Here is a 12744-nt window from a genome sequence, read left to right as displayed (position 1 = left end):
GAATTTTAATTCCACATGCAAGTCTTTCTACAGCTAGCAGCTGTGAGTCACTTGTGAAAGGGTTAGGGACATCGGGGAAGTAGCAGAGGATAAAGGTATGTGTTGGGACTATGACTTTATTCCAGGGAAGTGATGAGAAGATAGGCCAGAAAACTGAAGCTTAGCCCATGTGAAGACATCTTCTTTAGGGAAACGAGGACCTGTACAACCTCGCTCAAGTTGCAAAGCTCTTTTCTCATGCCATGCAGTTCTGGTTTCAGATAACAAAAGGAAAACTGAACTAGTTTAATGAAAACCCTACAAAGAGAGTTTGAATCCTTTCCAGACCCATCTGGACTTTTGTTCCTTTCAAATGGCAGTCTCATTCTTTCTTGTTGCAATGGACAGAATGAATGTGAACTTTTTCTTTCCCAGGAACAAAAATCCCAGGGAAGGGACATGGTGGAAAGGACAGTCTCTCATCTAATCAATAGGGACTGAGGCATTTTTGTGTGTTTGACTTTCCAACTTAGAACTGCTAGAGAGTTGTAACGTGGGTAGATTTCCAGATTCATAAGAACCGAGGGAGGAGGTATTCACCAGATTGTTTCTGCTCCTTCTTTGCGGTTGGCTAAATAATGAGTTACTTAGTCTCTCCCCTACCACCCCCACCACCCCACCCTCATGCCTGGTTTTAAGTCTCAGCCACAGATTTTAGTCAACTGATAAGATTTTATTATAACACCACACTGCAAAGTGGGAAATACAGAAATCTATTTCTGCCTCTGGCAATTCAGATAGCATGTCCTTCCCATACCAGGTAGAAAATGTTCTCTGTGATAGTGTCCCTTCTTGTGCTAATTCAGCAGACATGGGAAGCTGATGAGAGTAGACGTGTAAAATAATAATTCTTTTGTATTCTGGTTTAATCTTTTTGGCCCACCGAATACCACGTTCCTCTATGCATGTCTGTTTCTAATATTGACATGATCTAAGCTAGTCTTTAAAATATAGTCACTACTGGATTACAACTTTCATGTCCAGTTTGTAGGCTTGAAAGCTGTTGGCCAAACATCAACCTATGGCCAGGTCAATTACTGTTTGATTCAGTAAGAACCAGGAAAATATGGATCAAGACAAACCGAACTGAGATTTAGACACAAATTATAGGTAGACTGGCAACGTAATTGGTGGGAATCATCTCTATCGAGATGGTAACATCTATGATTGTAACTAAGTGTCCTCTTCTGCTAAGAATTAGTCTGGAAAATACGGGTGAACTTAGAACATATATAGAGGTCCGGCAGCAATATATAGAGATATACAGCAATGGCAGTAGAGGAGTTATTATTTTCTATTACTAAGACTTGAACTAAGGGTTTCATGCATGCCAGGCAGGTACCATACTCTCAGTCCCTCTAGGATCAATGAACACAAAAAAATCCTCATAATAGGCACAACTAGAAAATAAAGTGAAATATTTACACATCTAATCCTTTCCTCACAATGGCAGTTGCTATGTAGCTGTTATAATTTCTCCCCTTTTCAAAAATAACTGTCACCAGAAACTGGACGCCAACGAAATGTGGGAGCTAAAACTCCAGTCCCCTAGAAGTAGCTTGTGTTTGTCACTTAAATTGTTATTGTGGTGACAGATGTAATAATGAGCAGCTTTTATGGAGAAAAGGTATCTGAAAGTAATCATAAGCTGACGGAAGACAAGTAAACTGGGCCGAGATTGCATTAAACGAAAGGAAGAAATGACCGTGGAGAGGAAAGAGGAAAATAGAGCTAACTCCCGAGTCCGGTGCATGTGCCTCTGCACTGAGTGCCATGCCGTTCTAGTCAAGGCCCCATCCCTTGCTCTGGGCTCCGTTTTTCTTTGCCCTGGGCAGCTTTTGAGTAAAAAGCACACTCGCTTGTTTGACCTGTAGTGGGCCTGTGGGTCCAGGGAAAGGCTTCAAGCTTCAGGAGTCTGTTACTGCTGCTTTCGGCTGCCTGGAAATTCTTAAGGCATGTGGGAGACCGAGGGAAGGACTCCAATACTTTGTATTTAGTCACTGCTTTGAGAGAAAGCAAAGAAAATGCCTTCATAGAATAGCTGTACACATGGCAAATGAGTAACCACTGACTCCCTACAGGTTCTGGCTACAACTTAGAGTAGTTTTAGACCCGCGGTCCCTCAGAACACAGTAATCTCTTCCAGGGCATTTTAGACTTAGAGAAACTTAGTCTTAAAGCTCTTGATGAAGCACACACCCTGCAAAGTAAGAGCAAGTGCAAGATCTCAAGCTGGCTCTACTATGGTCTAACCCTGATGGCTTGCGTCCTATAGTTATGACCTGACCTCCTAAACAGCTTCAGACTGAACAGCACAGGCTTGAGATAATTTGTATAATTTCAGAATCAAAGAATGTGGTTTCACAAATATGGGTTTTTAAATTTGGCTCAATGTTATCTTGGGAAGGTGAGAGAGATGGGATACGGGGGAGGGGGGGTTATTGGCAGGTTTCATCTTACCTGCAAGGCTACCAGCTACCTACAATATCCATTTTAAAGTACTAAACATGGAATGTTCTGGATGGAGAGGGACAGAGGTATTTTATTCCCAAAGCAATGCTGACTTTCTATTTCTAGGGAAAGTCCTGTGTGTGGACTGACGCCTTGGAGCAATAAAGAAAATGTCCTTTTCTTTTGTCAAAAAATTCGTTCAGCAAGCATTCTCTCTGGTGGACTGACTACTCAGCGGGCCAGCTGTCCAGGGCCTCTGTCAGGGCAGCCACAAGGAGAGCGTTTCAGACAGTGGACTCCACTGAGCCTCTTAGATCCTGCTTCCCCAAGCCCCTACCACCACCCTGCTCCCACTGCCTGACAGGTGTTTTCCCAACTCTAGAGGCTGAGGATTTTTTGGGGGAGTGTCTGAGCCAATAAGATTTCTCCTTAGGGGGAGGGCGTGGCTACAAGGGTCAGAGCAGGGGCGGGGCTTGCGCAGCGGAGGAAAGCCTGGCTGGTTGCGTGGAGGGTTGTTTGATTTCCACCCCCCACTCCCCTCTTTCTTTTCTTTTCTTTTATTTTCTTTTTAAAAATCTTTCTCCCTGAGTCTTATTAATTTCTCTGTGGGGCTGCGGCTGGAGACCGCGGAGCGTTGGAAATGACGCTCGGAGCTTTAATTACTGCAATGGCTGGACAAGTGTGAGGAAAGCTGACAGTGGCAAAAAAAGGGGGACAGGATCGGGGAGAAGCAAAGAAGCACCCTCCCTCCTTTTCCCTCCAGATTTGGACAGGAGGTGCAAGGAGACTGAAGAGAGAGCTGAACATAGCCCGGTTTTGGGGGGAGAGGCCGGAACCCTGCCGCCTCTTTGCAATCAACTTTTTTTGGAAGCCTTTATTCCCCCTCTTTCTTTTTATTGTTGACCAACCAGTGAGAAGGAGAGAGAGCGAGCGAGAAAGTGAGGAGGGAACGTGAGAGCAGAGGATCACTCCGGGAACTAGCTGTACGGTTGTGCTCGGAGCACCAGCCGCACAGTCGGGCACACTCCCACCCGCGCGCCTTCCTCCGCGGCCCCTTGCGGGGTCCGCAGGTTCCCGGGTCCTGGAAGCCGCCACCGGAGCCGACTGGCTCGCCAGCCCCGGGAAGCCCGTGCACCGAGCGCGCCGCGCCCGCCCCCCTCGCGCCCCCCACGCGCTCCCGGCTGAGGGGGGGAGATCTCCTCCGCGTGCCCGCAAGTGGCTATGGTATTTGGACATGTAATTGTCAGCGCGGGATCTGAGACTTGCCAAAAATGAAGCTGGCGACGGGACTGTGGGTCTGGGGGAGCCTTCTGGTGGCAGCGGGGACCGTCCAGCCCAGCGCTTCTCAGTCAGGTGGGTCGCGGTCTCGCGGTTCCCTGTCGCGCTCCAGCTGTTGAACCCGCCACCGCCTCCGGTGGCTTTCTTCTCCCCTCGCCCCTCTGTCACCCAGGGACCCTAGGGACTGGGCTTCTAGCTTGGGTGGCCCCTCGCTCCATCCCAAACTTACCTTTGTGTGTGCGTGCGTGTGTTTTTATTGATGCTACAAATGACTCCGCTTTCCTGCCTCCCCTATATTATTGTCCCCCCTTTCACCCTCTCCTTAGCCCCCTTCTTTCTTTCTCGCGCGTTTTCTGGGAGCCTAAGCGGGATCGCTTCTGGTGGCGCCCGTTGTTCGGGGAGTGGGAGACCAGAGCCTGTCAGTGGAGGTTCCCTCCTCCTCGGGCTGGGAAAGGGAAAAAAAAATCAAACCAAATCGGAGAATCGCTGCACCTCTTCGGGCCGCCAGGAGGTTCCTGGGCTGAGCCTGGCTGGCCTTCCCGGGGTGCAGGGCTGCGGCGGAGCGCGGCCGGGGAGCCGGGCTTGGCACCTGAGCATGCTGGCGCGCGGCCGCCGGCTTGAGTCTCCCATACCCTGTGGGGTCACATCGGACAGGCAGTCCTATCCGGGCAGCTGGAGCGCACCGGGTGCGCGCCTCGGCCATGGGCCAGGGACTCTGGGCCTTCTTAGTTGGCATCTCCGGGCTGTCTTGCAATTGACTTGGGGGGGGGGGTGACTCGCCTGCCAGCATGATCTATTAAAAAAAAAAGAAAAAGCCTGGCATACTGAGCCCTGAGCCCGGCCTTCCCTCCCGGTGCTGGTCTTGGCTCCCAGAAGAGTTCTTCCAGTAGTGCAACTTGGGGTTGGCCTGAACTTCTGTTTACTGCCCGGCCGGGCTGCAGAGCCCGCGGGTGGCGCTCATTGACTTAGCCCGAGGCGGGTCGGATGGCGGCGTCCTGAGCGCGGCCACTGTTGGCCGGATCGCCCAAGCCCCAGGTATTTTGACAGAAAAAAGGACTAATTGACCCCGAGAGGCAGCACAGTGTCGCTGGCGTGCTGGGGCCGCCAGAGCCAATGACAGCAGCTGCGATGTACAGGAGCTCAAAGTTTTTTGACTCTTGGGAGTTTCCCTGGGATGAGAGGAGGGGACGCGAAAGGACGAAGGAGAGCCGGTGTGCCTGACCGGGCGGAGATGGGAGAGAAGAGGGCTTTTGGAGAAGGCATAGAGATTTCCGGAACCTTCCGGGGCTGGTGGCGGGAACGTGGGAGTCAGCTTGAGAAGATAAAGCGTTCAGGAGTGGCGACAGGGAGAGCTTTAGGTCCCTAGAGGGTGTCCTTCTGACCTCACCGAGAAAGCCAGGCAGCTTGCTAGTTTTCCCGCTCCGCCTCCGCTCCCGCCTCTTCCTCCTCGCCTAGTAAATAACAAGTTACAATCTCTGAGCTGTTCAAAATGACCTTCGAATGGCACATGTGCGCCATTTGTGCTGGCCGTTTGCATACTCCCAGTGACTCCGAAATTCTTCGTGCATACCAGATCCTGCGCTCCAGCCACCTCTGGAATCATAGCAGCAGCGGCAGCAAGGACTTGAGATTCCAGGCGGCCGCCTAGATACATCCCTTTCTGGCTCCCCACTCCGAGCCCTTTGCCTTTCCCCTCAATGGGTTGATTATGCACATTGACCCATTCAAAAACACTTGCAACTGTCATGCAGGCTTAGCCGAGAGGAATTTCTATCAGGCCACCCTACCAGGGGGCTGTCTGGCGTGGCCTGGGCCGCTGGGGGATCCCTGCTTCAAGTCCACAGCAATTTGGTATTAACTCTGCAGCTCCCGGTTAGGCTATGCCTAAAAGTCCTTTTCAGGATTTAGGCAAGAATGTAATCCAAATTAGTTCTGCAGCTGTCCCCTTCCGTGTCTCAGACGACACCAGCTTGCGCCCTAGCTCTCTCTGCACTTTTCCCTGGGCGAATTGTCAGACCCACAAGTGAGCCCATTTAGAAGCACGAGGATTAGCGTGCCATTGTTGTTTCCTGTGTGACTCTGTACTTGAAATTCTGGGGGCACAAAAGAGAGCCTCACTTGTTCAAAACACAAAGTGATCTAGATGAAAGGACCGCACAAAGAAAAGCTCTCGGGTGCATCCCTGTATAATTGCAACAAGCATACTTAGGTGATCTATTGGAAATTGTCCGTGCCCCCAGGGACTTCCTTTTTCTTTTTTTCTTTTTTCCAGGCGCCTCTACCGCACCTGGCAGAGAAAGTTCAGCTGGTTTTAATGTAGTGCTATTATAAAAACAAGTCACTGTCTGGTGAGAGTGAGGCTCTGTGTTTGTGGCTATGCATGTGTGTGGCTGTCTACTCAAGTAAATACATACCGCGCGTCTCCTCTCTCGCGGTTAGCAGTCAGCAGCAGTTTGGAGGAGTTTGTTTTGGTCCAAATGAGAAATTAAGTGCGGATAAGTAAACTAAGCTGCCAGAGGGCGACAAGATGTTGAGTGAATTGCTTTTAGATGAAACAAATTAAGGAAACGAGGGAAGACAATCTGCTTTTCGCATTATTAGACACGCTTGGAGTTCAGGGGAAAGTGGCATATTTTTGAAATGCTAATTTCTTAAGCAGAAGGAATGCACCTTATTTACTGCTGTATGTGAACGGAATAAAAACATACAGTGGGTGATTCTCTTGTACGATCTTCAAGACATTTCTTGGGAAATTTTTACGTAAGAAAACTTGGCTTTTCTTTTGGTAGAGGAGGAAAAAGTCAGCTTTTGAGTATTTAAAAATAATTCCAAGCAATTTATGTCTCATTACCGGTGATAAATTTTATCTATAAATGTTTTAGTCAAAGGCCTTTGTATGGAAATTCCACCTGGAGAAATAATACTAAAATGTTTGCCTTCTTTCTGTGATTGAACTTATCAATATCGCTTTTGTACTGAAATAAAAATTTACAGTTGTTGAAGTGACATTCTCCCAAGTCTTAATTTATGGTGGAACATATCATTTTCCTTCTTATGTGCAAGCTACTTAGTCCCCCTGCTTTTCATTTAATTAAAGCGCACACATATCCTATATACTTAAGGTATATCGTTCCCCTCCCCCAATCTTTCAGTGGTATTATACATTTGAGAAGAAGTTATTAATGAAACTTAATGAGAAAAATATTGCATAGATTTTTCTAAAAATGCATCAATCATTTTTTCAGAGTGCATTTGCAAGGAGCATGGCCATGGGTACACTATCCCCTTTTGTTCCTTTAATTTTGAAAACCATGCATTTGTACAAGATAGCTTTATAGAAGAACATAGTTTTTCATTCAGAATACTTCTAAACACATGAATACATTGCACAGTAGCTTTAAATTACTTGAAAACATGGTAAGTTTCTATGGTTGAGATTAAGTAGAATAACTGCTTCTGTCCTCATTCCTGGTTTTTCTCTTCGACTCAACTGCCTATATTTTAATCATGTATGCACAGAAAGTCAAATTTCTTGAAAATCAAGCACTTACAGCCATATATATATATATATATATATATATATATATATATATATATAAATAAAATTTAGTCTCTGGAAATGTGTCTTAATTAGGAAATTACATCAGAATGTTTACTGGGGCTTGCATGTGCTGGAAGATTTATGTATTTTTTATTTTAACCTGAACATAGTGTTTGCTTTGGCTGATTTTTTACAGTTTGCATTCACTAGATAGAAAATCATATTTTCTCTTCAATCTGGATTCAAATATTTAGTATTCATGAGCTTTCATCTCTTTGGTTTTTAAATAGAAGTGCTATTTATCATCTGTCTTACACATTCACCCTTTCCATTACGATGAGTTTCTTACATATTATTTATTGAGTTTAGGCACATGTGAATATATATTTTTCCTTTCCACCACTAAGTGTATTCATTTTGTGTGTGTCTTTCCCAGCAACCTGCCACTCAGCCACTGCAGGAGTTCTCTAAGCCAGTTTTCATTCTTTCTTTCTGATAAATCTGATATGGCTGGTTGGCTGAACAATCATAAGCCATTCCATTGCTCAGATTTATTCCCAAAAGAAAATAAAACGGCATCGATCCCAGATCACTAGGGCATCTCAAAAGCCCAGACTCCAGGGCCAAATCTTCACACAGAGAAATACCTCTCTTCCTTGTGTGCTCCATCTTTTTTCCCCCTTGATCATGGAAAGGTGGATGACTGCCATGTAACAAAGGCTACTGACGAGAGGAATTGTGCTCTCAGTATTCTCTGAAGCTTGATTACAGCCACCTTGAGATTCATGGGTATGGAAAGTGTACATTTTACACAATGTGCTAAATTAGCATATCTTCCATATTGCATTGCTTTTTTTGTGCTATGTCTGGTCAATTACTACAAAAATTAGTTTGTGTTCTCAAAATAGCAATAACTTTTGGTTTTGCAGTGTTCTGCTGCTGTTGGATGCCCATGAGTAAGTACCCAAAACCTAAATGAAGCAAATGATCAGAAAGGATGTTCTGATAACAGCAAACTTATTGGCATTTGATCTGATTAATTTCAAGCTTCTGAGGGATACCTTTTTATAGATATGTTAATAGGTATGTTGAAATTTGCTAATACGTATTCAAATCTACAAGCCTATAATAAATCTCAAGTATAAAATGTCAGGACCATCCTGTTATCCTTTACAGAGAGATACTGAATGTTCTATAGAGGATAGAAGTCAATCATAATACCAGCTTTCCCCAGATTACATCATCATTGATGGTCTGTTATATTAACATTTCACCATATGGAACTAACTTTGTACCATTATTCTAGTATTCATTATGTGTAATATAAATATTGAGTAGTCAGAGAAAATAATTTCATTATTGCTATTAGAGTTATTAAAATGAGTTTATAGATTATAGTGAGCAAGTATTTTTTATTTATTTATTCTGAATAAACTAGATGATAGCTCAATGTTTCTTGAAACTGTAGCACTTCTGCATAATTTTAAGGAGATGTTACCTGCTTCTATTGCAATTAAGAACAGCATAGACCATAACCATAAGGTTTAAATCAGGACTTCTACATCCTAGGGACAGTTCTTTTAGGCTCTTAATGTTGTCAGAATCTCATTCCATGTCCTTGTGAGTTGGATTACCTGCCTGGGGTGGGGGGATGCATGCAAGGTACTGTATATTTCTCTGCTGCGTAGCAGTTTTCTACAGCAATGAGTTTAAAGCCTTCTGTGATGCTGAGATGTATTCTAGTAACCAGTTAATTGTTTTTCTACATGAAATTCAAGTTGTACATACAATTAAAACATTTGCACATACGTTTATAAACACAACATTAACTCCCTAGTAGGCTGTCTCTGTCTGGAAAGCACCCATTTAAAAGAACAAGGAGGTTCTTGGCTTTGTATGAACTTGCTTGTGTAAACTCTTTCTCTCAAATAATACTTTCTGGAACTGCTTTATAGTCTCTTCAGATTTCATTGTTCACATATCTTTCCGAGTTGTCAATATTTTGACATATTTTATTAAGCATCTATTTTTCGAAGTTTTAACAACAAACTTTAAAGTCAGTTTCTTGTTTTTGTGTTGTTACTTAAGTTAGAGAGAGAGAGAGAGAGAGAGAGAGAGAGAGAGAGAGAGAGAGAGGCAGAGAGGCTGTAATGTTGAAATATGTGGCGGTTTGGGGCACTGATTCCAAAGAGGTTTTCGAACAGGGAGATATTGCCTCATAGTTATTTTTAAATAAATGATGGCTTATAGGGCCATCATTTTGCACAACTCCAGGGGGCAGCAGACTCACACAGAATTGAATAAGGACGACAAAGCCTGCACTGTGAGTAATACATCAGCAGCTCTGGTACTGAATAATGCTAAATAATAAAGCACTGAAATAAATGTGAGAGTTGAGGGTTCTGGTATAAGCCTTTGAGAAAGCTTGGGTTAGACGCCAGCCTATTTGCACACTGCTGTTAGCACTAAATTTGACGCTTCAACTATTAGCATCTTGGAAGCTTTTAATGATTCCATTGGAAAATGGATGATTAAACATACATGGGAGAAGAATCAATTGTTTTAAGATTATTTTTGTATGTCGATCTCCTGTTATTGAGTAAGCTCATGTGGGTAGGCCTAGTATCAAAGCAAGTTTTATAGTCAGCTTTTTTTTTTTTTTAAGCTGCAGAGAAAAGCTGACTTTTTGGAACCTATTTATGAAGGTCTTTGGTGTTTCCTTCTTTCCTCTCTGCTGGTCTCTCTTCTTCTCCATTCTTCCTTTAGGGAATTCTCATGCTCTTTATAAGGTACTGATCTAGTCTTGTCTTCTCATTTTTGTAAAGAACTGAGAAGCAGAGTCAAATGGAGTGTTATTTCCAGTATTATTTTCTATAAAATACATAGAAGTGCTTGAAACACTTGTAACTACTTGAAAGGACAAATAAAAGGTTTTGTCAAAGAGAATGACAAAATTCGCAAGACACAGATCCATTCCAAGGGCTTACGTACACTGCATAGCTCTTTCCAAAACAAAGACCCTGTGAGCATCATTATCGTTATTGTATCTAGGTCATAATATTGGATTGCATATATAATTTATGTGATAGAGTGATGATTAAAAAATATAGCACACTGTCAGGATAACCTTTAGAGGGTGTATATCTGATTTCCTAGGCCTACTCCATATTCTGTAATCCACATAGGAGCACCCAGCTTTAATATCTATATGTAATGGTACTTTCAAACATCCCTTTTACCAGATACCTTATGCTGTCCTTATGAGACTATCTAATTCATAATAAACAATGTATTTACTTAAAGAAAATGATTGTAAACAATAGCTGGTTAAATCTTCACCACTAAGTTAGTGGACCTTAACCATCAATCCAAATCACATTCATCCAGGCCTATACTGAAGCCAAGGCAATTGTCCTTTCTTATGCTATTTATTCTTTCAACAACTACATCAGGAAAGCTTTCAATATTGAGACTTTATGGATTTGCTTTTATGGTACAAGTGCCTGTCTCTAACTGGCTTTTCTGCAAAATGCAGCCTCTGGGCTTTGTGACTTGAAGCACTGTTGATCCAACCTTAACTCTGTCTTGTCATGGATGAGCTCCTCCAAGCGCATGTGCTTTCTTTAGCACATAATCTTGTGGACCCTAGTGAGAGACAAGAGACTTGAAACTTGTTCTGGCAGGAAGAGTCACTTCCTGTTAGGAACAGGAATGGAAATAGATACCCCCCACACACAGTTTATAAAAGATTAACACAGACACCATGAGACTTCCTATGCAACATCATCAAACGTCTCCCATGAGGATATATCAGGATCATTACTCTTAATCATGTTATTTCCAATATTGTAAGGTTACTGAAGCATGTTCCACACCATTAAGAATCTGCAAGATGCAGTTTCTGAATCTGGGAGTTAAATGAATAGAGAACAAGCATATATACTTATAGACATTTGTACATCTATGCATACAACTTATTGCCAGTTTTGAAGTACAATTTAAAGATGTTTAAGGAAAACAACCATTCATTTATCCCCAAGCATCATCAGTTTTACTTAACGAATTTTTAGCCCTCCTTTGACTTTTACTCATGTCTGCTTCCATATACTTCTGTATTAATCACTATCTGTGGTAAGTTCTTATGAAAGTGGTGATCATAAGTCAGCCTTCAGGAAAGCATAAGTCAGCCTTCAGGAAAGCTGTCTTCTTTCCTGAAGACTAGGACTGAGAACACTGTCAATGGTTTCTTCCATTTCCATGATGCTGTCTTGTGTGGCTACCAATGTGTATAGTTCTCTGTTTCAATATCAGCTCTCATTACTAGCAGGGGGATGCCTAATAGAGGTGATAGATGGCGGGGACTGCTGTGGACTAGGCAAACTCCTTTTCCTAAGGTCTTTACTTGTTCTTATTACCTGTAGACCTACAGAATATACTAGTATTAGTTTCTTTCTGTGGGAACCTATCAAAACAACAACAATCAAACAGAATATTTCTTCCAGATATATGTTTAATTTCATTTTTAGGAGATCCTTTGGCAAACCATTTTATCTACAGTGATACCAATTAAACCAGTTTGTTCTTAAGAAAACTTGACAGCATAGTTTATTAAAATCTGTCCTTAAATTTTTTCAAAAATAAAAATCTTAGAAAGACCAAGGAAATGGTACCACAGTGTCCTCTTTACTGGTCTCCCTGCATCTACGACCTTCCTACCATGACTGGATGAGCATCATAATGCAGTACACCAATTATCCTAGTTTTTTTTTTTAAAAAACGATTTATTTAATTATTTATGTATATGAGTACACTGTTGCTGTCTTCAGACACACCAGAAGAGGGCATTGGATCCAATTACAGATAGTTGTGAGCTACCATGTAGTTGCTGGGAATTGAACTCAGGACCTCTAGAGCAGTCAGTGCTCTTAACCACTGAGCCATCTCTCCACCTCCAATTATCCTAGTTTGAATTCTGAAATATTTTATACATCTCATTGTGAAGTCCAAAGACTGCTTAAATTGTTTCCAATTTTATTTTTAATTGTGGCTTAGAGTTTCTTAAGATGTTTTTAAACCAAAAGCCAGACTATCTTACTCAGTGTTCCACGACTGTGACTAGTTTATTGTATTTATTTCTGCAGGCTACTTTCCTTGTAATTCATAGCTTATTTGATACCTTATGCATGAAAAAAAGGTTTCAAATATTTTAAGTTCACTTTGATTTGCATCTATACCTTATTTCTCCTTTATGTAATTACCATAACCTTTGAATCTTATCAACATTGCCTGTTTCATCTAGCATATGGCTTTTGCTTTTTTGGATGCAAGTGTCTATCTCCTGACTAATAAGAACCAAAGAGTTCACCCATTCATGGTTTTTATTCATAATTAAATCATATAGTGCACAGTGCAAGCCTTTCTAAAACATAAATACA

The 12744-nt window shown here is 42.6% G+C and overlaps 1 protein-coding gene across 2 annotated transcripts in view; it reads left to right on the top strand.

Moving 5' to 3' along the window:
- The first annotated feature begins 3457 nt into the window (after positions 1–3457).
- The window catches only part of Erbb4 (erb-b2 receptor tyrosine kinase 4), a 983956-nt gene continuing 974669 nt past the window's right edge, over positions 3458–12744 (top strand). The window contains exon 1 of one of the 2 annotated variants that reach the window (XM_028765623.1): positions 3458–3843. In XM_028765623.1, coding sequence (XP_028621456.1) covers positions 3762–3843 — 82 coding nt within the window. In that variant the 5' untranslated portion in view covers positions 3458–3761. The remainder of the gene's footprint in view (positions 3844–12744) is intronic. The other variant, XM_028765622.1, reaches the window with a different exon arrangement.

The sequence above is a fragment of the Grammomys surdaster genome, unplaced genomic scaffold (assembly GCF_004785775.1).
Source record: "Grammomys surdaster isolate TR1022 unplaced genomic scaffold, NIH_TR_1.0 165, whole genome shotgun sequence".
NCBI classification, from domain to species: Eukaryota; Metazoa; Chordata; class Mammalia; order Rodentia; family Muridae; genus Grammomys; species Grammomys surdaster.
The sequence above is the reverse complement of the archived record's forward strand: the minus strand, read 5'-3'. Positions and strand labels throughout refer to the sequence as shown.